The 24,076-nt window shown below is 40.7% G+C and overlaps 2 protein-coding genes across 4 annotated transcripts; both read left to right on the forward strand.

Annotated features, from left to right (window-relative positions):
* The first annotated feature begins 942 nt into the window (after nucleotides 1–942).
* dlb (deltaB) lies at nucleotides 943–22,636 on the forward strand. The gene is made up of 8 exons (XM_082549017.1): nucleotides 943–1,228; nucleotides 17,931–18,324; nucleotides 18,411–18,650; nucleotides 18,798–18,855; nucleotides 18,948–19,205; nucleotides 20,050–20,411; nucleotides 20,808–21,024; nucleotides 21,222–22,636. The coding sequence occupies exons 2-8, from the start codon at nucleotides 18,274–18,276 to the stop codon at nucleotides 21,917–21,919; spliced, it is 1,884 nt and encodes a 627-aa protein (XP_082405143.1). The 5' UTR covers nucleotides 943–1,228; nucleotides 17,931–18,273; the 3' UTR covers nucleotides 21,920–22,636.
* Nucleotides 5,969–10,139, forward strand: LOC309715701 (uncharacterized protein). Of its 3 annotated transcripts, none has more exons than XM_082549022.1 (5): nucleotides 5,969–6,410; nucleotides 7,242–7,459; nucleotides 7,718–8,146; nucleotides 8,326–8,379; nucleotides 8,454–10,139. In XM_082549022.1, exons 2-5 carry the CDS (start codon nucleotides 7,333–7,335, stop codon nucleotides 8,894–8,896), a joined length of 1,053 nt encoding a protein of 350 aa, XP_082405148.1. In that variant the 5' UTR covers nucleotides 5,969–6,410; nucleotides 7,242–7,332; the 3' UTR covers nucleotides 8,897–10,139. The 3 variants fall into 3 exon arrangements, with proteins under 3 accessions (XP_082405148.1, XP_082405146.1, XP_082405147.1); XM_082549020.1 differs by lacking the exon at nucleotides 5,969–6,410 and adding an exon at nucleotides 6,454–6,653; XM_082549021.1 differs by lacking the exon at nucleotides 5,969–6,410 and adding an exon at nucleotides 6,454–6,601.
* Nucleotides 22,637–24,076: the final 1,440 nt, after the last annotated feature.

Raw genomic sequence — 24,076 nt, forward strand, 5'->3', positions numbered from 1 at the left:
CTTTGGATAGTTGACTTCAGGTATTTAAACTCATCTACCTTCACTACCTCTACTCCTTGCATGTTCACATTTCCAGCTGTTTTCTCTCGTTCCCACAAGTATTCTGTCTTGCTTCTACTGACTTTCACTCTTCTTCTTTCCAGGGCATACCTCTGCCTCTTCAGATTCTCTTCCACCTGCTTACTATGCTCATAACAATATTATCTGGAAGCATCAGAGTCCATGGAGATTCCTACCTGACCTCGTCAGAGGTCAATCACCATTGTATACAAGATGGGGCTCAGAGCAGATCCCTGATGAAATCCCACCCCCATCTTGATCCCAGCTCATAATGCACTCAATACTGTTTCACTGACTTCACACATGTCCGTTACTACTACCCTGCCACTGCTGACCTACGTAGTACCACATTTCCTTTCTTGGCATCCTATCATATGCTTTCTCTAGATCAGGGGTGGGCAACTCCAGGCCTCGAGGGCCGGTGTCCCTGCAGGTTTTAGATGTGTCCTTGAACCAACACAGCTGATTTAAATGGCTAAATTAGCTCCTCAACGGCTGTGTCCCAATTCAGGGTCTGCACGCTTGAAGTACGCATTTTAAGTGCGGTTACGTCACCGCCACGCGACGACGGCTGTCCCAATTCGAAGTGTGCTTCAAATACATACTCCAAATGCGCCGTCGATTTCCCAAAATACCAAGCGTGGTCCGGTGCATGCTTCGTGGTCCCATATATCCCACAATTCATAGCGCGGCGGTGGGTGTGGATAAGTTTGCCGCAGAAAGGAGCTGCCGAAGAGGTTTCTTTTTTCTTTTCTCCAAACTTTATTGAAATTATAAAGCGAACAGTCAGTCATTCCAGTACATACAAGGCAAATAAGAGTAACAATATACAGTACAATGAAATAGGAAGGATAAATAAATAAAGGATAAAAAAAGAAAAAAAAAAGGGGGGGGGGGGAATGTGACAGACTTCATAACAACTTTGTACACAGTAAAAAATGGAGTGTCAATATTTCAGAGTAAACCTATTTTAACCTAGATAGAGTATTTACAACTCTATGAGGAGTAAACCAGCTCTAACATCAGAGTTAAAAGTCAGTGTAAAGTTTGTTAGTCACGCAGTGAAGACTTCACTCCACACAGTGTTGATTATTACCAGTCCGCAGGCGTGTGTGGCCTCAGAGCTCTAATGCGCAGGGAATTTTCTCCGAAGAGCTGCCACAGTCAGGTAAGTGAAGTTAACATTCCCATATTGGTAACATTGTTTAAAAGGTATTTTTAAACTAAGTAGCTCTTTATAGTTTCACTGATGTCGAGTGAGGACATGTTAGCAGCATTTACCCATAGGTTTAATGGCATTCCAGTAGCTACATGCTAGCAGTTGCTAAAAGTTAAGATGTTCGTTATCTTCTCACTGCGTTAATATGAACCTAAAACATTTTAACTATGTATTTCTGCTGTCTAAATAATATCATTGTCACATGTCAAATCGCACAGTTTGAACAACTAAATTACCGTTTATCAGTAAGCTAATAATCGCTAATTAGCTTACATAAGCGAACATACTTTCAGGAAAAAGTGGGTAACATTACCATAAAGTTAACTTTACTGGTTTATATTATTTTAAGCAAATGCCAAAGGCATACACTACTTTAGAGTTTTGCTCATTATTTAGTAAGAAATATGTATTTTGTGTAAATTAACTGATAGCAATGTTAATGACATGTTAAGTAATATTAAGTAATGTTCCTATTTTATAGAAAGGTTTAAGAGTATGGAAAAACCAAATCTCTGAGAGATGCAACCAGAAGACGGATGAGAAACATACTTGAGGCTGAGATGACAGAATGACATGGGTAAGAATCAAAAATGTAAGATATAAAGAAACATTTTAAACATTGTATTATTTTTAATTGTGATGTTTAATGCCAATTATTGAATTTATACATTAGGACATCTCCCCCTAAAAGTGTAAGAGTGATGTATGCGCAGGGCATTGTTGCTCTGTCTCCATATCTGGAAGACCCATATTCACAACATGGATATGTAAGTAAAGGGAACTTTTCAACATTACATACATAATTGCCCTCAGAAATGTTGATAACATAGTCCTTCTTCGTTTATTTAATTACATAGAAACATTACTACGATCCAGAGAACAGTTCAGGATACATTGCATGGCGGTTGAAGACCATTCAAAGAAAAGCTGTGGAGGAAAGAAGCGTCTCAGTTTGCAAATCTCCCAAAAGTAAGTTCACTTATCATTTAAATGATACTGATGTAATTTGTAGGCAGGATTCAATCATACACCTCTCTATGTTCTGTATTTTTGCATTACAGATAGAACAAGATTTCTGACTCCTGTTTTGTGAGGTCACTGGGAGCAAATTCTTGGAGAGGTGGCTCACCAATCTCAAAGCAGAGGTTGTAAAGGAAAGTCATGGACTTGTCCCCACCTCAGAGCTCTTGGAGTTAATGTGCAATGCTGAGTCAGGTACTGAAGTTGAGAATGGTATGATTGTGACTGTTTTTATTTGCCATTGTTGGTTATATAGGTAATTCTGTCAATTCAATGTATTTTTGGAATAATTCTTTGTTTATTCGTCTGTAGGCTGGGACAGTGACTTGTCTACCATCTTGCTGCTGCTACATCTGCTACTACCATCTGCACAAGGGCGAAAGAGACCAGGAAAGATGTCTGCATCTCAAGCTGTCAATAACCTCATCAAATTCCCAAAGGTATGTTGTTTAAAATATACTTTCCATCACCTCTATTTTCATGGACAGTGAGTTGAGCTAATCTACTGTCAGAGGATAGTCACTTAATACTGTTGTTTAATGTGTTGTTGTAGGCTGGAACCAGTGTACAGCAGCATCTAGACAACATCACCCGAAGCAGTCAGCCCTACCATCTTACTCAGGGATCCACAAGAAGCAGCATTCACAGCTTCATTGTGATTGAGAAGCATGCACTTCCATGTAATGCGACAGGTTCTGTAGGAGCCCTTGATGAACTCTTTAGGGCCCATTATGTCTTTGGTACATCATACAGTTCATCCCTGACCAACTTTGTTACTTTTCTGCAACTACGACATTGGGGAAATGTCATATTGCTTTCTCTAGTGAGCATCATAGAACTGTGAATTGTAAAGGTTTGTTACGTTAATTAAATGACACTGAATTGAGAAACATAATAAATGCTGTTACTTTAACCTGTATATTTGTTATTTCCATAATGTAGGATAGATCAGTTATTTAGTAATATAGCATCATAAGATGAATATGAAAAGAATCACACTACAGAGAAATAAAAATGATATATTATTACACATCAGAGTGTTATTATTAAACTAAATTTGGAGTAAAAATAGCTCTATAAAGTGTAATCAAATTACTCTGAACAGTGTGAATAACCCTCAGTGTTAAATATTTTTACACATTTTGTTGTTAATTTTGACACTAAATTGAGTACAATTAACACTGAAAAGTTAACACTGGCCATAGAGTAAATTTAACTAATTTTGAGTGGGACCAAATGTTATCTGAAGCAGAGTTAAAATCAACTCTGTAAGTGTAAAATTGACACTTGGTTTTTTACTGTGTACTTGAAAGTTGTGACAGCTCATTCGTTAAACATTTCTGAATGAATTTCAATCAATGATAAACCTTTTTTATTGGAAGTTAATTTAATAGAGTTTAAGTAATATTCTATTTCAATCAAAAACAAATTAAATGATGGGGTTGAGTTTTGGAATTTACATTTATGTATGTGGAATTTCCCTAATAAGATGGAGCGGCCGAAAAGTGAACTGTCAAAAGTACTGAACATGACGTCACTTATTTATGAATAAGCTTAATAATTAAAGTCAGTCATATATCCACAAACACAACAAGCTGAAAGTCAGTGATTTTATATATATATATATATATATATATCTCATAATAATCTGACAATACTATAAAATTGGCCATATTATATTTACATTACCACAGTGAGATGACTTTAGTCTCATGAACAACTAATTGTTATTTACTAACTAATCTTAAATGACTGTTCAGCACAGAAATGAAGCCCAACAATCATGTTTTACAGTCCCGTGGTCTCAGCCTCAGATACTCAACTAATCAAAGTGATGTCAAAAATGAATGACCAACAAAACATTTTTCTCCTTCATTTCTGTCAAACAAAGCTGTATGTAACGTGTCTCGCGGTTAGTATCATGGTTGCTAGGCAACCTGAACAGCGCGACGAAGCGTATACCGTCCCATTTCACAAGCCTCTCACTTCCGCACTTCTCGTACTCATAGTACGCACCGTACGTAGTACCCGTAGTGCGCGTACTTCAAGCGTGCAGACCCTGAATTGGGACACAGCCAACATGTCCCGCAGTTCTCCAGAGGCCTGGTAACGAACTAATCATGTGATTCAGGTGTGTTGACCCAAGGTGAGATCTAAAACCTGCAGGACACCAGCCCTCGAGGCCTGGAATTGCCCACCCCTGCTCTAGATCCACAAGGTTGTCATGGCAAAAACAAACTGGTGAAACTGAGACTTGTCAAATGTTTCCTTGAAGTTTTGTGCAAACCTTATTAAAATTAAAATAAATTAATGATTCTGCAAAGCTCGGAATAAACACTTTGCATGATGGGATGCTTAAGTACTAATGCCGCCTACTTTAAGGAGTCAGAAATATATGATTGAGAAACAGGTGGGAAGTAACAAAGTGCGAATTCTTTCTTGCTGTACAATTTCAAGGTATCTGTACTTTACTTGAGTATTTTTCTGATAACTTTTTACTTTTACTCCCTTCATTTTAACACAAATATCTGTACTTTCAACTACTTCCATTTTCAAAACAGGCTTAGTGCTTTAGGCTCAGTGGTATCATTTACAGTGTTTATACTCGTAGGCCTACTTTAGTAGGCATATGTTGTAGTCAGCTTCTAGCTAGCACTACAGATGAGGAGTAAGCATGAAGGGAGTAGCGTTTCTACTCGACATAACATTTCTATCAGCTCAACAAAATCAGCAAACACACTGCTGAACAATGGGCTGTGAGGTCAGTTTCTTGGTCATTAATATGCAAAATGTCATGACTTGACATAAAGGAGAAGGATGTACACATCCTGGACAGGGAGGAACGCTGGTTTGAGTGGGGAGTCAAGGAGGCCACTTAGGTGAAAAAGGAAAGACCATCTCTGAATCGAGGAGGGGGCCTAAGGGTACATCTTTCACCATCTTACAATGTTGTGATTGCAGCCATTTCCCAACTGCCCATTGATCAAGGGTCATGTCAATTTGCATATTAATGATCAAGAAACTGATCTCATTGTTTGCCCATGGTGCTAGTTTCAGTGAATATGTACTTTTTATAAGGATGGGGAAACCTGCATTGATCTGAGACTCAGGAAGTCACTTGGGTGATTGACTGAAAACATTACAACCAGATGATGTGTTTTATGGGTTACATGAAAATACTCTGTAGTTTGTGAAGGATAAAAAGGTTAGTTTGCATTAAAATGGTAAATTCACAGTAAAACACTGTGTTTGACTGCTACACAGTGGCTGTGGTGGTTAGTGCTGGTTTAAATCAAGTGTGATTAATTTACATTTAAGCTGATGATTCTGAGCTCCATTTACTGAATTCAATTGTTAGACCAACTTTATACCATCTAGTATAAAGACATCATACAGTATGCTGTTGGTGTAGCAAATGGAAGACAGCTCCCAGTGTAACTACTAACTGTACTTATGTTTCTTTTTATGTGTGGAGGCAAAGTCACCCTCTTGTGGTCTAAATAACACATTCAAGCTAAGCACATTCATTAGAATTAGTATTTAGATTCAAATAACATTTGTATTCTCATATGTCTGAATAATTAATATTTTATTCTGACACGGTGTGAAGCACCCACAATTTCGTTGTCCATATATATTATGACAGTAAAGGGCTATTCTATTGTATTCTATTCTAATATTGTATTTGTATGACATTAATAGAGCAGAGTTACCTGTCCATAAAAATAGATGGTATAATTGTCTTTCAAGGAGCTACTTTTTATTTTCGGACTTTGAGTACATTTCAGAGATTGTGCTTTTTTACTTTCACTTGAGTAAAGAAGTGGAATCAGTACTTCAGCGTTTACTGGAGTATTTTCTAACACAAGTATCTGTACTTCTACTTAAGTACAGACTGTATGTACTTTTGCTACCTCTGCTGAGATCACGTTGCTCTGGGACACACATCCATAGTTCCGCTATCCATCCATGGCAAACGATACCGAAATCCGGCTAGAGCCTTCAAAATAAAAGTCGCACAGCTCTAAAATAGATTATAAAACTCAGCAGTTAAATGGCCAGATAAATGATTGTCGTCGCTATATGTTAGATGTGAACCAAACACTCATAGGTAAGGTTGAATTCCCACTCTAATGCCCCTGTTTTCGTCAACAAGCTTTACTTAGCTATGTAGTTAATATTAACCGGACACAAATTGTGAAGTGATGGCGTCACAGCGGGTAACTTGACAATTGCTATCTTGGCGATAAGGAAGTTTATCTTCACGTTTCCGGACTAAATCCCAATTTATTTAACTCGGGGGTATGTTCATAATCTCATTAGCTATTTCTGCTATCGGCATGTACCTCTTGAGGTGAGGTTGCGTTTTAACAACGTGTTTGTTAGCCAAACAAGCGTAGCGTTAGCTAACGTTGCCTTGGTGCATATAGCTAGCATAGTGGGTATTTTGTAATTTTACTTTAGGCTAGCTAAGTGTTCAGCGTACTGTAATGGGAGATGACAGAGCCATCACTCAATAGAATAACGAGCGATATGTAAAGGTATCCTTAGCAAGTAGCTACGAGTGGCTTCTAAATGTAACAAGCTAACTATGCTATCGCATGTGTGAAGTGAGCACAGCATCCTCCATTGTTCATTCACTCCTCCAGAGCTGATAGTGTAAAGCTGAGCCTGAGCTATTTTCCTGCTTAACCTTGAAAGCTGTGTATGTTACAACTTAAATTTTAATTATATTAGTTTATTATGAGTTTAACTTATCGACTAACTCGAGCTCCAGAGGTGTCCGTGGCTCTTTTAAACATGCAGGAGAATAACAGATTATGAATACTACTAATCTGACGTTTCATCATGCCAGTTGTTTTTGTATAACCGTTAATCTAACATTAAACTCACATCAGAGAGACAAGACACGATTTACCGTCCACACTTTGTTGTTAATCAGACTGTTGAGCCTCCTATCAGACACCTGGAGGAGCTGAAGCACAGCAGAGACCTCAGAGCAGCTTGATACCTACCGACACAGTGTGTGAAGAATGTCTTCACCCATATACTACAATCAAGACAGTGTGACACGCTTCAAGAAAAGAAAGGCTCGTTTCTCTTTCAGTGAAGTCCACATATTGCTGGATGAAGTTAGGAAGCACCGTATGGTTGTTGTGGGTATGTATTAGCTTATCAGTTGCTTACAGCATTTAGGATTTTTATTTTTTTTAATTCAGCTCTTTCTGAAAAGATTGTGTCTGGAGAATGAATAAATGAGTGTGATGTGGCTGGTCATGAAAACGTTACCAGCAGAGGTAATTGAAACATTTAAATGTGCAAAGTATGCATGAACTGAGTGCGAATTTCTGTATTATAATAACTTTAATCTTATGCAGTCACTGACAGTGACAGGATTTCTTTTTTTCATTCCCAAAGGCAAATTCAATCGTGGTGTGCCAACAGACATGAAAAAGCGCACATGGGCAGAGATTACTGCACGGGTCAATGAGATTGGAGAGTGCCAACGTGAGGTCATAGAAGTCATCAAGAAGTGGTCTGACCTAAAGTGTGACACAAAACGGAAAGTGGCTGCTATGAGGTCGGGGACAGTGCCCAACAGAGGCCTCAACTCACGCCTTTCCCGGGATCTTAACCAGACAGAGAAAATAGTCCTCCAGATACTGGAGATGGACGATGAGGAGCAGAGCTCCGGTGACTTCGGCCTGCTGGGGGAAGACGACGATGTGCCAGAGGAGGAAGAAGAATTGGACGAGGATGATATGATTGCAATGCAGAGCTCTCCTAATGGCGGGTTGGACATGACACCTATGCCTCCACCTTCTTCCTACAAGATAGGACAGTCAGGTAGCAAAGGGGGTCACATATTGACCTCATTTCAGTCTAAACATGAGTGCATTGTGAACACACACACATGTCCTATAAATTATTGCATGCAGTGTCTTTTTTCACATTCCTGCAATTAGTTTTATATGAACTGTAAAAGTGACAATAAAAGTGATTTGATTTGATTTGAACTGTTGCAGGGGACTCATCACAGCCATCTTTTGATGTGCAATATGAGGTGCCTCCAGCAGAAGGTGAGCTGTCAAGAAATTGCTTTTCTGGTTTATGTTAGTACTTAGAAAATGCTGATGTGTCTTATTTTTCTCAGATACTGAAAATGCATTTGGAGACTCGGACGATGAACAAAGAGACGATATGCTTCCTTCAACTCAGACAGCAAAGCCAAAAGATGATCACCAAGCTAACAGCAGCACCCAGAAACAAGCGCAACCTCACACGTCTACTGGACTGCCGGCATCTGCGGCTGCGTTTCCGTCGCCCGGTCAGTCCTCGCAGAGCACGAGAGACAGCATGCTGCACAGTGCATCGCTGAGCCTTCAGGAGCAGCACGCCACCAACATCCTGCTGGAGACTGTGTCGCGCTCCCTGGAGCTTCTGTCGGAGTCAGTGCAGCAGCTGGCAGAGACTCAGCAGGAGTTTGTGCGTGAGTCGCTGCAGCTCCAGCGGGAGACGGTGCAGGTGCTCAGAGACTTCACAGGTGGAGCCATCGCACTCATGCATGACAAACTGAATGGACGGCCGGCATTATAACAGCAGTGACACATGGAGGTGTGAGGGTCTGTTATCTCACTGACGTCACACATGACCTTCAGGTGCAGGAACTTCTCGGTTCTTTTGGACTTCACCTGTGGTTTTTAAATCAGCAGATTTTCTGTGGTTATATTTTAAAACTATTGGTAGACTCATTGTATCGTTGGAATTACTGTTTGTGTGGTTATATGAAAGTGGATTGCAAAAACAACCAATATTAGCCATAAAGAAAGAACCTGGAGAGTTTTTCGTTTTGCTACTGACAGTGAGACTCCACCACATTTTCTATTGATAAAACAACTTGTTTAAAGCCTCTGAAAAGTTCTCAGAATGCGTTTGTGTCCTTATGTTGTACGTTTCCCTTACTTTATGTCTGGAGATTATCACGTGTACTGTAATGGTGAGTGGATGTCTGCACTTGACCATTATATGGTCTTTATGTCTGAGCGCTAACTGTGGTGTGTGTTAGATACTTTTAAAATACAAGTAAGTATATTATTTGTGATTGATTTTGGTTTTTTACATTGCAAACATGAACACTTGAATATGAAAATTTCACTAAGTTCTTTTAAAAATATAATAAACTGGTGTATTTAAACAGAACATAAGCCAACCTCTGAGCTGTGATCTATAACATGCAAACACTCTACAATTTCCAAGTGTCCTTTTGTGCAGGAACTAAGTGCTTCCGGTGAAGCTACCATCTTTAAATTACACCCTGAAAGTCCTATTCTGATGACTAGCACATCTGAGATGCTTGGTTGATCTCTTGCAGTGTGTCAAATGGGAAACGTCATGTTGTGTTTGACTTTGAGAAAGAAGGTTAAGTCAGAGAGGCACATCTAGCGAATATGGGTCATTTCTACTGAATGTGCTTCCCTCAGGAGATTACAGTAGTGCTGTTGCACATAGTAGCTTAAATATCTTAGAAATACATTTAAAGATTTATCATTTATGTGTAATATTTTATCACCCAAGATTGTGTTATCTTTAAATAGCTCTCACTAAATCCTGACAGTGCAGACCAGCGGTGTCAACAGAAACACCCAGCAAGTGTTGCAGGAGTACAGATGTAGCAGCAGGGGGCTCTGCTGCACTGATTGTCCAGGATGGTCTGTGCTGAGATGATGACAATTTGCTTTTTTTGTATAAGCATTCTCTACATCAATGTGCAAATGCATCTTATATGGAAACAACTGTGTGAAGCTATCAGAATAGCTTGTTAGTTTGTGGATCATTCCAACAACAATAAGAAGAATGTTAACTTTATGTACACGACACCTCTTGAAACCTTTACAGAAGACAAGATAGAACACAAACAGTTTATAAGTCAGTGCACATGTACTGCATTGTTGTGGCTGTGCTCCAAACTCTCTTTTGGGATTGACAGAAATAAACTGAATGTATCCCAATAAATCCACGCTCTGTTGTTTACTGTAGACTAAAACATGAATTTCCGTCTCTCCGCTGACAGATTTAATGAGCGTAATGAAGTTTCTGTCTTTTGGCATAAATATGCAGCCTAGCATTGTCAGATGTTGGGGTGGTGGTAGTCTCATTTATAGAGAGCTTCTCCTAATTAAATGCAGTGACAGATACTGACACACACATAGAGAGAGAAAGAGGAATGGTTAAGTCGAACTGCATTGTTCTCCTGCAGCCCTTCTGCCTCAGTTGGTTAAACAGCTGCCAGGGCTGGGCCGGCGTGCCGCAGCAGGGAGGGGAGGAGGGCGGGATCCAGCAGGAGTTCAACAATCTGATGCCGTTTCCTCCATCGCTGAGTGGTAGGGGGCAGCATTATTGTGTCTGGATGGGGGCTGGGGTCCTGAATAGGCAGCTGTATTCACATTGTGAGCGGGTCTTTCACCTTCAGTTCCTTACGGAGCCCTTAAAACTGAGACTTAAGCCTTTCTGAAAAGACCTTATTCACTTTGAGTGCCTATAAAACTGTATTCTGCCAGATTCCAACCCCCCCTCTTCTTCTTTGAGAATAAAGTATGACTTATTGGAGGGTACACTAAATCTACACACGAATCCATTCAGTTGTTAAATACCTTCATAGGCTGGATTTCTCTGTACTATTCCACACGACATGGTGCATTATGGTCAGAAGAATGAATGTCAAAGGTAAAAAATGCTGTGACCCATATAATAAAAAAGGTAGATTAAAACAAACAAGGTTGGATCAAATAATATACTAGACTTTATATTTTAGAATATGAGAACTACTTGCTTTGAACAGTATAGCTGCTGAAACACTGTAACAGTCTTTAGTTAAAATAGTTAGTGAAACACACTCTTTCTAGCTATAGTGTAAATGTTCACATTTCTGCAGAGCCGCTCACCATTTGGCAAGACAACAGATTTCAAGAGGCACATTGAAAAGGGTAAAAAGAAAAAAATCTATCCATCGATCTGTCCGTCTGCAAGTCTATATGTAAGTTTCCTCCCCCTTTCTAATGCCCCAGTTGACCCCTTGGCCTTTCCTTTTCTTCAGTTTTCACCAACACCTGTTTTCATTCCCTCGTTCATCCAGCTCCCCCTTTCATCTCCCATCTGCCACTGAAGCTGCTGCAGGGCTAAGTATGGAAAGGTAGGACTGGAGGAAGCCAGAGCTGCTGCTCAGCTTGGACGGGTTTAGATAATTATCATGATTTCTTTTGTGCCCTAACAAAAGCATAATTATGCATCTGCTGCTAAGCCAAAGACTTCACTTTTATTTACTTCATCGCGGCCGTTGTTTCGGGAAGGATTTGGGACTTGATCGGAGACACAGATTTCTTCCTTCCATATATTAAAGCAATTTTTAAAAATTTCTTTAAAACCATATAAAAGGTTTATAGTCATAAACTGGATCTGTGAAGTTATACAAAGACAATAACAGGTTGCACCCATTAAAAGGAACTCGGGCAGTTTTTTATCTGCTTCCCTTTTTTTGATCAAACTCTTCATTTTTCTCACAGAGTGGGCAGATTTCTTTCTAGAAGAACTTTGAAGACAGTCATCCTCATATTAACCTGTTTAGCCTGCATGTCCCCAGGACTTAATTTACCAGCATTATGAACACTACCATGGACACACAACCTGCAGAGGAGGGAACAAGTGTCAGTAAATACTAGCTGCTGCAGTATTATTGCTGTTGTTGTCTGTGGAATTGTGAAAGTGTTAGAAAGATGAATATGAATAAGATGTTATTAATAAAAAGAACGAGAATAAAATAAATGATCAGAGAGAAATTATAGAATATAAGAGAAGAGAGTCTACTCTTGTGTGATATTACTTCAGTATCAAATTATTCCATATTATGGGTGAAGGATTTGGTTTTACCATTGCAGTTGCACCCAGGTCCCTAGCATTCTCCTCTGTCACACCAACCATCTGCATACCCTCCTTTATTACATCTATGAACCCACTCTGTGGTCTTCCTGCTTGGCAGCTCCATATTCAACATCCTTTGTCCAATATATCAACTTTAACTTCTCTGTACATGTAGAAACCACCTAAACTTGCTTCTACTATAACTTAGCCTCCAAACCTCTCATCCCAGCCTGTTGCTCTGATATGTCTATCCTGTCCATTGTAGTCACTCCCAATGAAAAACGTTCATTACTCACCTTTAGCTGAGGTAACTGCTGTACCTCTTGAGCCACACCCAACTCCTATAGCACCTGGTACCCCCATCCAAGTACTAACCAGGCCTGACCCTGCTTGGCTTCTGAGATTAGATGTGATTGGGTGTAATCAAGGTAGTATGACCGTAGCCTCAACCAGTGGTCATTTTGTGAGGACAAGCTGATATCAATTAGACCAAAGTGAAACCATTCTGTCATAATTCTTCCCATCTATTCTTTATATTACTTTCATCCTTTGGAAATTAGGCATTATCAGAGGAAACAGGCTTGCCTTTAATTCCACTCAATTCTCAATTTCATGGACGTGTCTGTGTCCTATTAGAAAAGGCTTGAGCTTGTCAGGCTGAGAAAGCAGCAGCTTTGCTTCAGGTTTGTGCATGCTCATTGTGGATAAACTTCAGGTCCTTGATGGGAGACTGGTTAGAGATCAGGGTGCTGGACAAGCTGCTGCTGGCTCCAATTTCCCTGCTCTGAGATTAACAGTTGCTCGTTTTTGAACAGAAATAGCATCATTAAGCAGAAAAGTTTTCTCTTGCTGACCATATTGGGCAACATGTTTAATGTAGAGGAGCTAGAGTGCAGTGTGAAGAAATTCTTAATAACTGCTTTAGCACGTTAGCAAAGAAAACCCTGATGATAGAGTGCAGAGGTCGGCTCCTGCCACGTGCACTTTCATGAAACAGGCAAGATGAACCGGAGCACACTCGGACTGCATTTTCACATTAGCATCTCTTAGAAATAAATGGGTGGAATGAATGTACAACGTTTAACCAAATGTTAAACTATTTTCATAATCTCTTTCTGATTATGTCTATTCCTTCCTCCGCTGCTGCTCTGTTTCCTCCCTCCTTTCCTCCTCACCTCAGAGCCTGAACTGAAGTCCGGGCTCTAACACATGAAAACGTGCATAAACATGCTTTGTTCCTGATATTGCCACAAGTACTTATCATCAGCATATTAAACCCTAACCAACAATTTACTGCAATATTTCTATTTAGAAAACTTCGTAACAGACGGTAACTTATTCTTATTCTTGTACTTTTACATCTATTTTGTGCTTCTTTAGTTCTATATTTGATAAATTCTCCACATAAGGTATTTTTCTTTTTACAGACAATATTTACAGCTGACCTTGTGATGGATTATCTATATAATCTGTTTTTTTTATTTTGCTGTATTTTTTATAATGTAATAATTTAAATATACTTTGTTTTGTTTAAATATTTTCTCAGTGAATCTTTCTCAGTTTTGCACATACATATATTTTTAAAAAGCACTCACTGAGTCTTCCATTTCTCTTCCAGCTGTTTGTAGAAATATTTTATTATTATTTGCAATTACATGAAGGCCCACAGCAGACCATATGAACTGGAGGGCATTCAACTCAAGTCACTGTGCTACTCAGGAAAACCAAAAAACTGAAAATGAACCAAAATCAAAAACCCTTTACAAATAGTATACTCATGGAGAAAACAGGAGAGATTTTTTTTTCTGGGTGCAGAAGTGGATTGATCAACTCACCACACACTAGGACAGAATATCCTGTTTTCATTTGTTTTGCAATTTTGAAGCAGGGTTATGCTTTAAAGCTGCATGAGCTGATGAATGACCTCTTTTAGTTTCAAGGAGACATGAGCTGCACTTCCCAAAGTCTGACCTGCATAGAGCCACCTGCTCAGGGTCCTCCTCACTCAGGATGGTCACCGTGATTGCTGCAGAAGCAGAACTAAACTACTGTGAACCAAATAATTAAACTGAGCGTGCACTGCAAATACCCATTCAAACAAGTGTTTTTCATTACCAAACTGTATGAATTAATGTAACTATGCCAGCCCTTTCCATTTTTATTTTAAACATCTAAATGATTATGAAGTATTTTTGTAAAAATAAATAAATAAATAAATAAAAATCTTTGTTTAATATGACTTGCCTGGAATGATATTAAGAAATGTAGATCAGCACAAAGGAAATAATTGAATGTTGTGGCAGCTTTGAAAGGAGAAGTTTGGGGCCTAGAAGGATTACAAGCACAGCCTGGAGGAAGTAAGCAGATACAGATGTCCTGAGCAGATGAGAAGTAAATTTCCTAAAAAACTTTAAGAAGGTCATTTCATGACATGTGGCTGGAGGCTGTAAAGATGAGAAGATACTGTATATTTGTTAGTTTTAGCCAGTGACTTGCCTCATAATACACTTCCAGCTATCTCACACCTCTTTGACTCATAAATTTATTCAGTGGGGAGGTGGCAAGGCTTTTCTGGTACCCAGCAGTGCATCCAGCATCTTAATGAGATAAACCAATAAGTCACATGGCATGCATAAAATTAGAGGCTGCCTGCATATGGGCGCACACAAACAGAACATCACAACCCAGTACACATCCATCCCGTACCTCCCATTGTTGTGCAGTCAGACAACAGGACGGGACTCCAGAAGTGGCCACAACCGGCTGACTTCTCCCCTGAGAGCCTGTGCGAGTCAGATTTGCAGCAGCTACCCTCCCTTCAAGAGTCCTCAGGGAGAAGGATCTCCAAGCTGCTGCGGGGCCATAGACGAAGCAGATGCCGACCACTCAAACTAATGGGAGGTCCGCGGCGGCCGGGGTGGGGGCTTACATAACTCTTCTTTGGTTCCCATGCCCTGTGGCACGTTCATGTCACACCCTCGCAAGTAATACAGATGACAACAGCAGTGAGGGTGCACTGTCCATCTGCTCCCCACACAAAGACACAGGCATCCTCCTGCAGCATCTGCAGGAGGATGCAGATACTGTATACGCTCAGAGTGCACACATTAAAGAACATTGCTGTCTCACCCAGAGGAACAACAGATAAGGTAATTGTCATGTCTGTGTGACACGAGGGCTGTAGGATGGACATATGATCTGATGTACAGGAACAGGTGTTCCACACATCCTTTGCTTCATGACATAAAACCACACAGAGCATCTGATACGTGCACAAAAACAAACAACTGCAGCTCTGATGTTTTGCATTATTTATGGGCTCTAACTTCTAACACACATCAGCAGACGGATGGCTATTTTTTTTTCAGTTAACCAGTTGAAGCACAGATATTTGATCATTTTCTCTGCCGTTTTGTATTCTCACATTGTGATCATCATGGTAAAAAAATAAAAAACAAAATAATTGCTATATCAATGGGGATTTTTTGAAAGTATCAAGAAGTTAAACTGATTTCAAACTTTATTGTCTCTCCTTTTTGGGCAAATGAATTCGACCTAAAATAAAAGTTTATACAAAAAGAACAATTACAAAATTGTTAACAGCACGAGTCAAAATCAACACCCGCAGGTCAAATCTGGTCTCTACCCACAGTCCACAAACATGAGTGTTTGGTCCTGATGATTCTACAATTTAGGTAGCAAACATGTGCAGAACCAAGGATTTATATGGATTTGTACTTTTCAGTGATCAGTAAAATATATATAACATACAGGTGACTGCATTACACTGAGTCTGATCTCAAAGTGATGGGGCTGAAAGGACATTTCTATGTGCAGCCAGGTCCACAGCAGAAGTTTCCACTGTGTGGTACATGATGTTTTTCTCAATGTATCATAAATACATTGTTATTCTCACCATAAATGTGTTTATTTTTTGTGTTAGAAACAAAACAAAACAAACAGTTGAAAAGTTTGTAATGAGGTGATAGCTGGCAATCAGGGCCAAGTCGGGAGAGCACATAGTGCCAACTTTAAAAACAACACAGATTACAAAAACGATAAACCTACAAACCTCCTCCTCATGGGTACTCCTCAGTTAACTGAAACGAGATTTTTTCCCCCATAAAACTCAGATGGTTTAAGTTGATGGATGGATGCAACAGATAACAATTCAAACAGACAAGAAAGTTAAAGAAGACACAACAACTCCTCTCCTGTCCAAGCAGGATTTATTTGGCCTACAGGCATACGGTTACACCTGCCCAATCAAACTATTGCTAAATCGTCCTTTTTTCCAAGGCTGTCGATATTTTAAAGGAGGACTTTTGTTGCGCTTTTAGAATGTTTCCTTTCCGTATTGTGCTCGTTATCTGCAGAGAAGCGTGCCAGGATATTCAGGGGGCCACTTCAGGCACGCGTTCCCCTTTCTCATTTTAATATCAATAGGTATCCACCCGTCGTCCAGCCCCCGTCACAGCACACATATACCAACTGACATGTCTGTAAAATGAAAAAAATAATGAACGTAGCTGAAATGCCTTGGGGTTACCATGGTGGAATCATGTGTCAGATTTTATATATTATATTATTTATTCAGTATTAATATTGTTAATTTGTGCTACAGTGACTCATCAATCCACTGTAGTGACAGGGATTTTGGAACTGAAGCACTGGGATGAAGAATTGGTTAACTCACCTTCAAACAAGTATTTATATTAATAAACAGTCAAGCTGCCACATTTTTATTTTGTGCTTCTCTACAGCTTCGATAGCATTAACACTTACTTGAACTAAAACATTAACTGGCTACTAAAATGGATAACAACAAAGGTCGGTGGCAATGGTAGGATCAGTTCAAGGTCTAAAGCTAACAGTTTAGGTGTGTTTACTCTCCTGCGACAGGTGCGGGACTCGGCAACAGACCGGAGTTTTTTCTTAAATCAATAAGGGGTTAGTGGTTTGTGCGCGCCCGCGCAGTGGAAGAAGACGCTTTGAGGAGACAATAGCCGGGTTTGGAACCCCCCAAGGCGGATCATGTGCCGCTGATTATCATACAGCTGTTCGGATGAGGTTCAGACAAAGGCAACAGAGAGTCTCAACGACTCCCTGGTTACGCCTGCACACACACGCGTGCGCGCGCGCCGCCTTCTTTCTTGTGACACAAGAGCACAACAGAAGTCTGAATGACCGCTACACACACAATGCGCGCTTATCCGGAACCTGCCCACTCTTTGTCACCTCACACGCGCCACAGCAATTAGAAGGTTGAATACTATTCTTTGCTCCCTTCTGATCTTTAGTGTATGTATAAAACACTTTCTAAACTATGATATACAGCTAGGAAAATGGCGAAGAGCCCACTGTCATGATTCATGTGGGAGGTCTTGAATGCTTTGGAGTGCGTTTGATTAAAACTGCAACAAAATTCTAAATACAGAAGAAAAAAATCCTTTCAGAGAGAAAAGAAGTTCTGATTTAAAACTAACTCCAAACACGCTTCAACGCCCATCAATAAAAGTTGGATCGTTTACTATCAAACTGACTTTATTGTCTATTTGTGACAATCTAGTCCCATCACCTGCATCGGCTTGCTTTTTTTCCTGGCTGATCAAGAATCGTACAAACTTGATAAACGTATCTTCATGTACCAGCTTCTAATGCATATTCCAAAGAACTTTGTCCAGATGTAACGAGTGTTCCCTAAATCCCTAAGCAGGCCCCTTGTGTCTGGATGCAAATCTACTCCCCTGAGGTCTGCCACGGCTCCACCTCTTTGCCTGTGACGCGCAGATCAGAGGGTATAAAACCGCTCTGCGCCTTTACGCACCAGAACCCAAACAAGACGAGTGCCAATAAGAGGCGAGAGGACAAAGGAGAGGACTACCAAGAGGTCTCAGGATACCCTGAAAAGATAACAGACTTAAGAGTGATGAAAAATATTTGAGAGATTTCCCCTCCACTGTGACAGCATCCTGAAGTGATCTATCTGTCTGGCATTGTGACGCACGGCGAATGAGGAGCTCCAAGCTTTAAACTTGGAAAAGCAAACTTCAGGAAAAATGGCACATTTGCATCTGAGATGCCTATTGGCTCTGGCCTTAGTGCACGTTGTAAGTTGTCTTCAGTTTATGCTCAAATAACACCCCGAAGACGTCTTTACGCCGTGATATCTTATTTTATTTATTTCTCATTACAGGTTTTGTCCTCTGGTGTGTTTGAGCTGAAGATTCATTCCTTCCACACCGCGCAGCGGATCTGTCGAAGACACAGGGACTGTCACATTTTTTTCAGAATTTGCCTGAAACACCCGGAGGATGTCATCTCCGCAGAGCCGCCCTGCACCTTTGGTACCGGACAGACCAACGTCATCAGAGCCGATCACACCTCGATCTCCAGCAGCGCTCCCATCAGGGTGCCTTTCCACTTCAAGTGGCCGGTAAATAAATAAAAAAGAATATCAGTTACACAAACAGTGGTGCTGGAGTTCATATACCCGTTTAAAATATTCATAGTTTACGTCCGCTACACATCCCTGATCTCGAACTTACCAAGTACTGATGCGCTTTCCCCCTCCTGTTTTTAGGGAACATTTTCGTTGATCATTGAAGCCTGGAACGCTGAATCTCCCACTGAATACACAGGTAGGTTGTTTTAAATAACTGACCCTATTTAAGCCAAACCAACATATCTTGCGGAAGGGTATTTGTTTTACAACTTTCTGTAACCCTTGCAGACAACCAGAACAACCTCGTGAGCCGTTTGGCGACCAGAAGGAGACTTGCCATTGGAGAAGACTGGTCCCAGGACGTGCATTTTGGAGAACAGAGCGAGCTGCGCTACTCCTACCACGTCTTCTGTGACGAGTACTACTTTGGAGACGGCTGCGCTGACTATTGCAGGCCGAGGGATGACACGCTGGGCCACTACACCTGCGACGAGGAGGGCAACCGCATCTGCCTGGAGGGCTGGAAAGGAAACTACTGCTCTGAGCGTAAGCGTTCATGATTGATGACTTGAAGTGTCCATGAGAAAGGCACTTGAGTTTGCCATACTCTTTTATGTTGCGGTGGCTTTATCATATAGTGTATAACAAATACGTCTACTTAAGTTAGTTCACCTATTTATACAATATAGCATCTTTTAAAACAAACTTACAACGCTGATAAAACGGAAATTCAAATTTTCTCACTATAGTTTGATCAAAAATGTTAAATAAATGTAGAGAAAACAATTAAATAGAATTAAATCAAATAAAAAATGTTCCTAAAAAATCAATAAAAACGTTGAATAAATGCACAAATATAAGAAATGTAAGGACTGAGATAGATAGATAGATAGATAGATAGATAGATAGATAGATAGATAGATAGATAGATAGATAGATAGATAGATAGATAGATAGATATGTATAAAAAAAATATGATGAGCAAGATTTATAAAAACATTACACAGATGCTCATCAGCAGATATCCTGTAGAGTTTTTTTTTTTTTAATAAGGCGGGGTTTGGTATTCCATCTACCTTTTGTTGTGTTACAATGTGACAAAGAGCTGTGACCATTGTTAGACATACACATTTTTCAAGGTGATCAGGCTACGTGTGTGTGTGTGTGTGCACGTGTGTGTGTACTTGTGTGCATGTAATCGGGAAGAGATAAAAGAAAGCATTTTCTCCGGCAGTGTGCCTACCAGCTGCTTGGCTTAATGCTTAACCAATAGTGAAGTCTGGAACAGGGCTGGGGTCAGACATGGGGCCCTGTATGTGTTTGTGTGTGAGATGTATGAGAAGGGGTGCCCATTGTAATCACACACCCTCCCCTCCCTCTCCCCCCCCAGCCATCTGCTCGGCGGAATGCAGTGAGAGGCATGGCTACTGCGAGGCCCCAGGGGGCTGTACGTGCCGCATGGGCTGGCAGGGCCCTTCCTGCAATGAATGCGTCCGCTACCCAGGCTGCCTCCATGGGACATGCAGCCAGCCGTGGCAGTGTAACTGTCAGGAGGGTTGGGGGGGCCTCTTCTGCGACCAGGACCTGAACTATTGTACTAACCACAAGCCATGCACCAATGGTGCCACTTGCACCAACACAGGCCAGGGCAGCTACACCTGCAACTGCCGGCCTGGCTTTGGAGGTACCAACTGCGAGCTGGAGACCAACGAGTGTGACAGCAACCCCTGCAAGAACGGAGGCAGCTGCAATGTGAGTCAACAATCAGTTTGTCTGCTTATTATAACGATGCAATAAGAGCAAGATAAGATAAGAAAAACTGATCCCATGCAGGCAAGTTTAAGTTTCACAACAGCAGGAGATAGGATAGGCCATGTGCAGCAATATACTGCAAACAACAGAAGAAAATGAATGGATGGATTATAAACTGTGCTAACAAAAAAAGAAAGAAAGAAAGAAAGAAAGAAAGAAAAGAAAAGTCAAAATTGCACTTGAGGGAGTAGAACTAGATGATTGCTCTCTACTGGTCTACAGAAGATTTGACACAATGCATACAGAATAGTTCTTGGCAGCGAAATAGATCGGCTGCTTACGTCTTATTTTCTAGATCTTTGCTCTGTGAGCTGAAGGTTTTCTTTCCTTCCACAGGACCTGGAGAACGACTACTCCTGCACCTGTCCTCAGGGATTCTATGGGAAGAACTGTGAGATCATTGCCATGACTTGTGCAGATGGTCCCTGCTTCAATGGCGGCACCTGTGTGGAGACAATGACCGGAGGCTACACCTGCCGCTGCCCTCCCAGCTACACTGGCTCCAACTGTGAGAAGAAGCTGGACCGCTGCAGCAACAGGCCCTGTCTAAATGGTGAGTGTACGGCGACATCTTGTGGCTGAAGTACAAATCAACCAACCTTGGCTCTTCGTCAGTGGTGAAGTGTGACTCTCAGCACTTCTGCATGAATGCACTTGTACCAAATGTAATCCAATTAACACTCCTTCTTTAAATGACTGGCCACCTTCTGATTTAATGGATGCTGAACAGAGTGTTTCTCTCTTCTGCAGGCGGTGAGTGTCTGGATCTCGGCCAGAGCATCTTGTGTCGTTGTCAGGCAGGCTTCACAGGTGCCAACTGCCAGGTTAACATTGACGACTGTGCCTCAAGTCCCTGCCAGAATGCTGGAACCTGCCAAGATGGTGTAAATGACTACACCTGCTCCTGTACTCTGGGATACACTGGCAAGAACTGCAGCGTGCGCTCAGATGCCTGTGGTGCCCATCCCTGTCAGAACGGTGGCACTTGTTTCACCCACTTCACTGGGCCCGTGTGCCAGTGCCCCAAGGGCTTTATGGGTCCCAGTTGTGAGTTCACGCTTCAGCCCAGTTTCAAGCCAGCTTTGCGCCAAACCTCCCAACCCTCATCTACTACCCTCACCCTCTCCTGCGCTCTGGCTATTCTGGTACTAGTCCTGGTTGCAGGGATCCTCTACTTGAGGAGGAGGAGGAGAATGCAGGGAAGGAAGCAGCTAAGAGACACTGCAGTTTATAACGACTTGGAGACAGTCAACAACCTGGGTGGAAGCGAAAGAGACGCCTTCCTCGGCCCCAATGGCCTCTTCAAGATCAGCAACAGCACAGCCCGTCTCAGCCTCTCCCTCTGCCCAGATGGCAGACCGGGCTACAGGCACAACCCTGTGGAGAACAGCCTTTCCAGAGGGGAGCGTCAGGACTTCATGTGGAGAGATGAGGCAGGACTGAGATGAAAAGCGACAAAGCACAGATTTGAAAAACAGGGAAAGAAACACATTAGCACTTGTTGCTCCTCTTTCGATATGTACAGTGAGGGAAGGAGTAAATCCACGAGGTGGAAACCACTCGTGCTCACAAACCAATATAAACATCACTGAAAAAAGCAAAATTGTGACAAATAAACTATTCTGATATAGATGATTTATTACTGAGAAGGTATCCGGGGCCAAGCTCTTCCATGTGTAAGACCCAAAGAGACAAATAATATGATCCACTGTTCATAGGACCTAAAACACAAAACCAAATACAGGAAGATCCGATATCCAGGCCTCTTTTGGAAAACTGGCCCAGATGTGTTTTGCTGGGTTATTCTTTTGAATATGTTCACTTTGTTGTTGTTTTTTTTTAACACTCAAATTTTCTTTTGCTTTTCAATCTTCCTTTTGCCATTATTTCCTTGTTGTGCGTACCATCATTTTTTTTTTATCCTTTTATTATTAATTATTATTTATTTATTTGAAAACTCGTGTTTATGGTTTCACTTTGTCACAGATGTAGAGATATATTTATATGATGCTAAATGAAGACCGATGCTTGATGCTGTGCATGGATGTTTTGTAGGCTGTGTGAGATATCCCAAAGATATGATGGGCAGGGATATAATGAGAATGTGCTTTTTCACATAACGTCAGCCATCACTGTAATTTATATAAATATATATAATATAGTACTGCTGTTCATGTGCCATTTTGAGTTCATGCCAAAGTTTGTTTTATGTTGCATCTTTTCATTCATATTATTTATTTGTAAGTTCATTATGTCATGGTTGTGATGTGAAATAAAACTTTGCTTTAAAGCGATCCGAGATTTTAGGATTCTGTTCCACAGGCTTGAACAGTCCTGTTTTACATGGTATCAGTGGTGATTTATATTCTGGTTGATCTAGGAGGCAATGACTTCAGAGCTCAAATATATATTTTTAAATAAACTAGTTTAACTATTTACTAATTCGCTCAAAAAAAAAGGTCAAGATGCTGAAAAATGCATCTTCATTGCACTCACACACGGAAATTTCGAACCAGTGACTATCAGTCCGGTTCTTGTGTACTTTGGCTGACCTCAGATCTTTCTCCCTGTTTCTCTTCCTTAAGAATGGCTTCTTAGCAGCCACCCTACCGCTGTGACCATTCCTGATGAGGCTTCTGTTAACTGAACAGATGCTGTTCAGTTTATTAAACCTATTTTGCCTTCCAATTTTTCTGCTTCCTCAGATTTCTTTTCCAGGAACACACTGCACACTTTGCTGAGATACAGCAAGTTTTTAGTTTATAGCTCTTCAGGAATGAACTCGCCGATGCTATTTTATACCCATCAAACTATGTTCTGTTTGGCACTTTTCATAGATTCAACTAAAGAAATCAGAACAAATGAGGTGTTTTTGTAAGAAAGTAACTAAATTGGCAATTACAATAGAAGTGATTCTGTCTCCTTGGAGGCAAAATGTAAAGAAATGATAGGGTAGCTCAAAACACTTCTAGATTTTTATGTTAAAGTGAGACGGAAAGTACTAACTACAACAGCTGCAGGACAGAATTTATGTATAAACGCTGCGACATAGTTAAAAGACAATATGCAGGACGGTGTTTTTACAGCTATCTAAAAAGTGTGAGGAAACTGTATCACATGTTTGTTTATTAATTAATATTATAGATTTTCTCCATGGTTTTTCTTGATAAAAGCTCTGCATGTTACTGGTGTAAATACATCTGGAATGAGAAAATAACTAAAATCAGAGACAGCTTTAAGCCTTCAGGACCCTCTCACGTGGAATCAGCTCGCAGTTTAGATTAAGGAGACAGAAACCTTCTCTAAAACTTGGTTTGATAAAGCTTACAGTTAGCCCCTTACTGTAGCTATGATGACAGACTCATGATGCACTGAATGCCTCCCCTTAACCCCCTATTTCTCTCCCAATGCATTCATATATGCCACTAATGGGAATTATTAATTTGCCAATTTCCTAAATTGTGGGGGAAAATATCTGCTCCTCCCTTTTAAAAGGGCGTTCTTGCTCCTGATAGTTGTCATGTGTTTGCTCATAGGGGATGATCGCTGGAGTTCTTACTCTAATGTTGAAGGGTCTTTACCAAACAGTATAAACTGCCTTGAGA

Source organism: Aulonocara stuartgranti (assembly GCF_965226115.1).
Source record: "Aulonocara stuartgranti genome assembly, chromosome: 10".
Classification (NCBI taxonomy): Eukaryota; Metazoa; Chordata; class Actinopteri; order Cichliformes; family Cichlidae; genus Aulonocara; species Aulonocara stuartgranti.

Coding starts and splice junctions, on each gene's coding strand:
- LOC309715701 (XM_082549022.1), top strand. CDS start 7,333: ATGTCTTCACCCATATACTACAATCAAGACAGTGTGACACGCTTCAAG. Junction 7,460..7,717: donor GCACCGTATGGTTGTTGTGG/GTATGTATTAGC, acceptor TCATTCCCAAAG/GCAAATTCAATCGTGGTGTG. Junction 8,147..8,325: donor CTACAAGATAGGACAGTCAG/GTAGCAAAGGGG, acceptor GAACTGTTGCAG/GGGACTCATCACAGCCATCT.
- dlb (XM_082549017.1), top strand. CDS start 18,274: ATGGCACATTTGCATCTGAGATGCCTATTGGCTCTGGCCTTAGTGCAC. Junction 18,325..18,410: donor CTCTGGCCTTAGTGCACGTT/GTAAGTTGTCTT, acceptor TTCTCATTACAG/GTTTTGTCCTCTGGTGTGTT. Junction 19,206..20,049: donor AGGAAACTACTGCTCTGAGC/GTAAGCGTTCAT, acceptor CTCCCCCCCCAG/CCATCTGCTCGGCGGAATGC.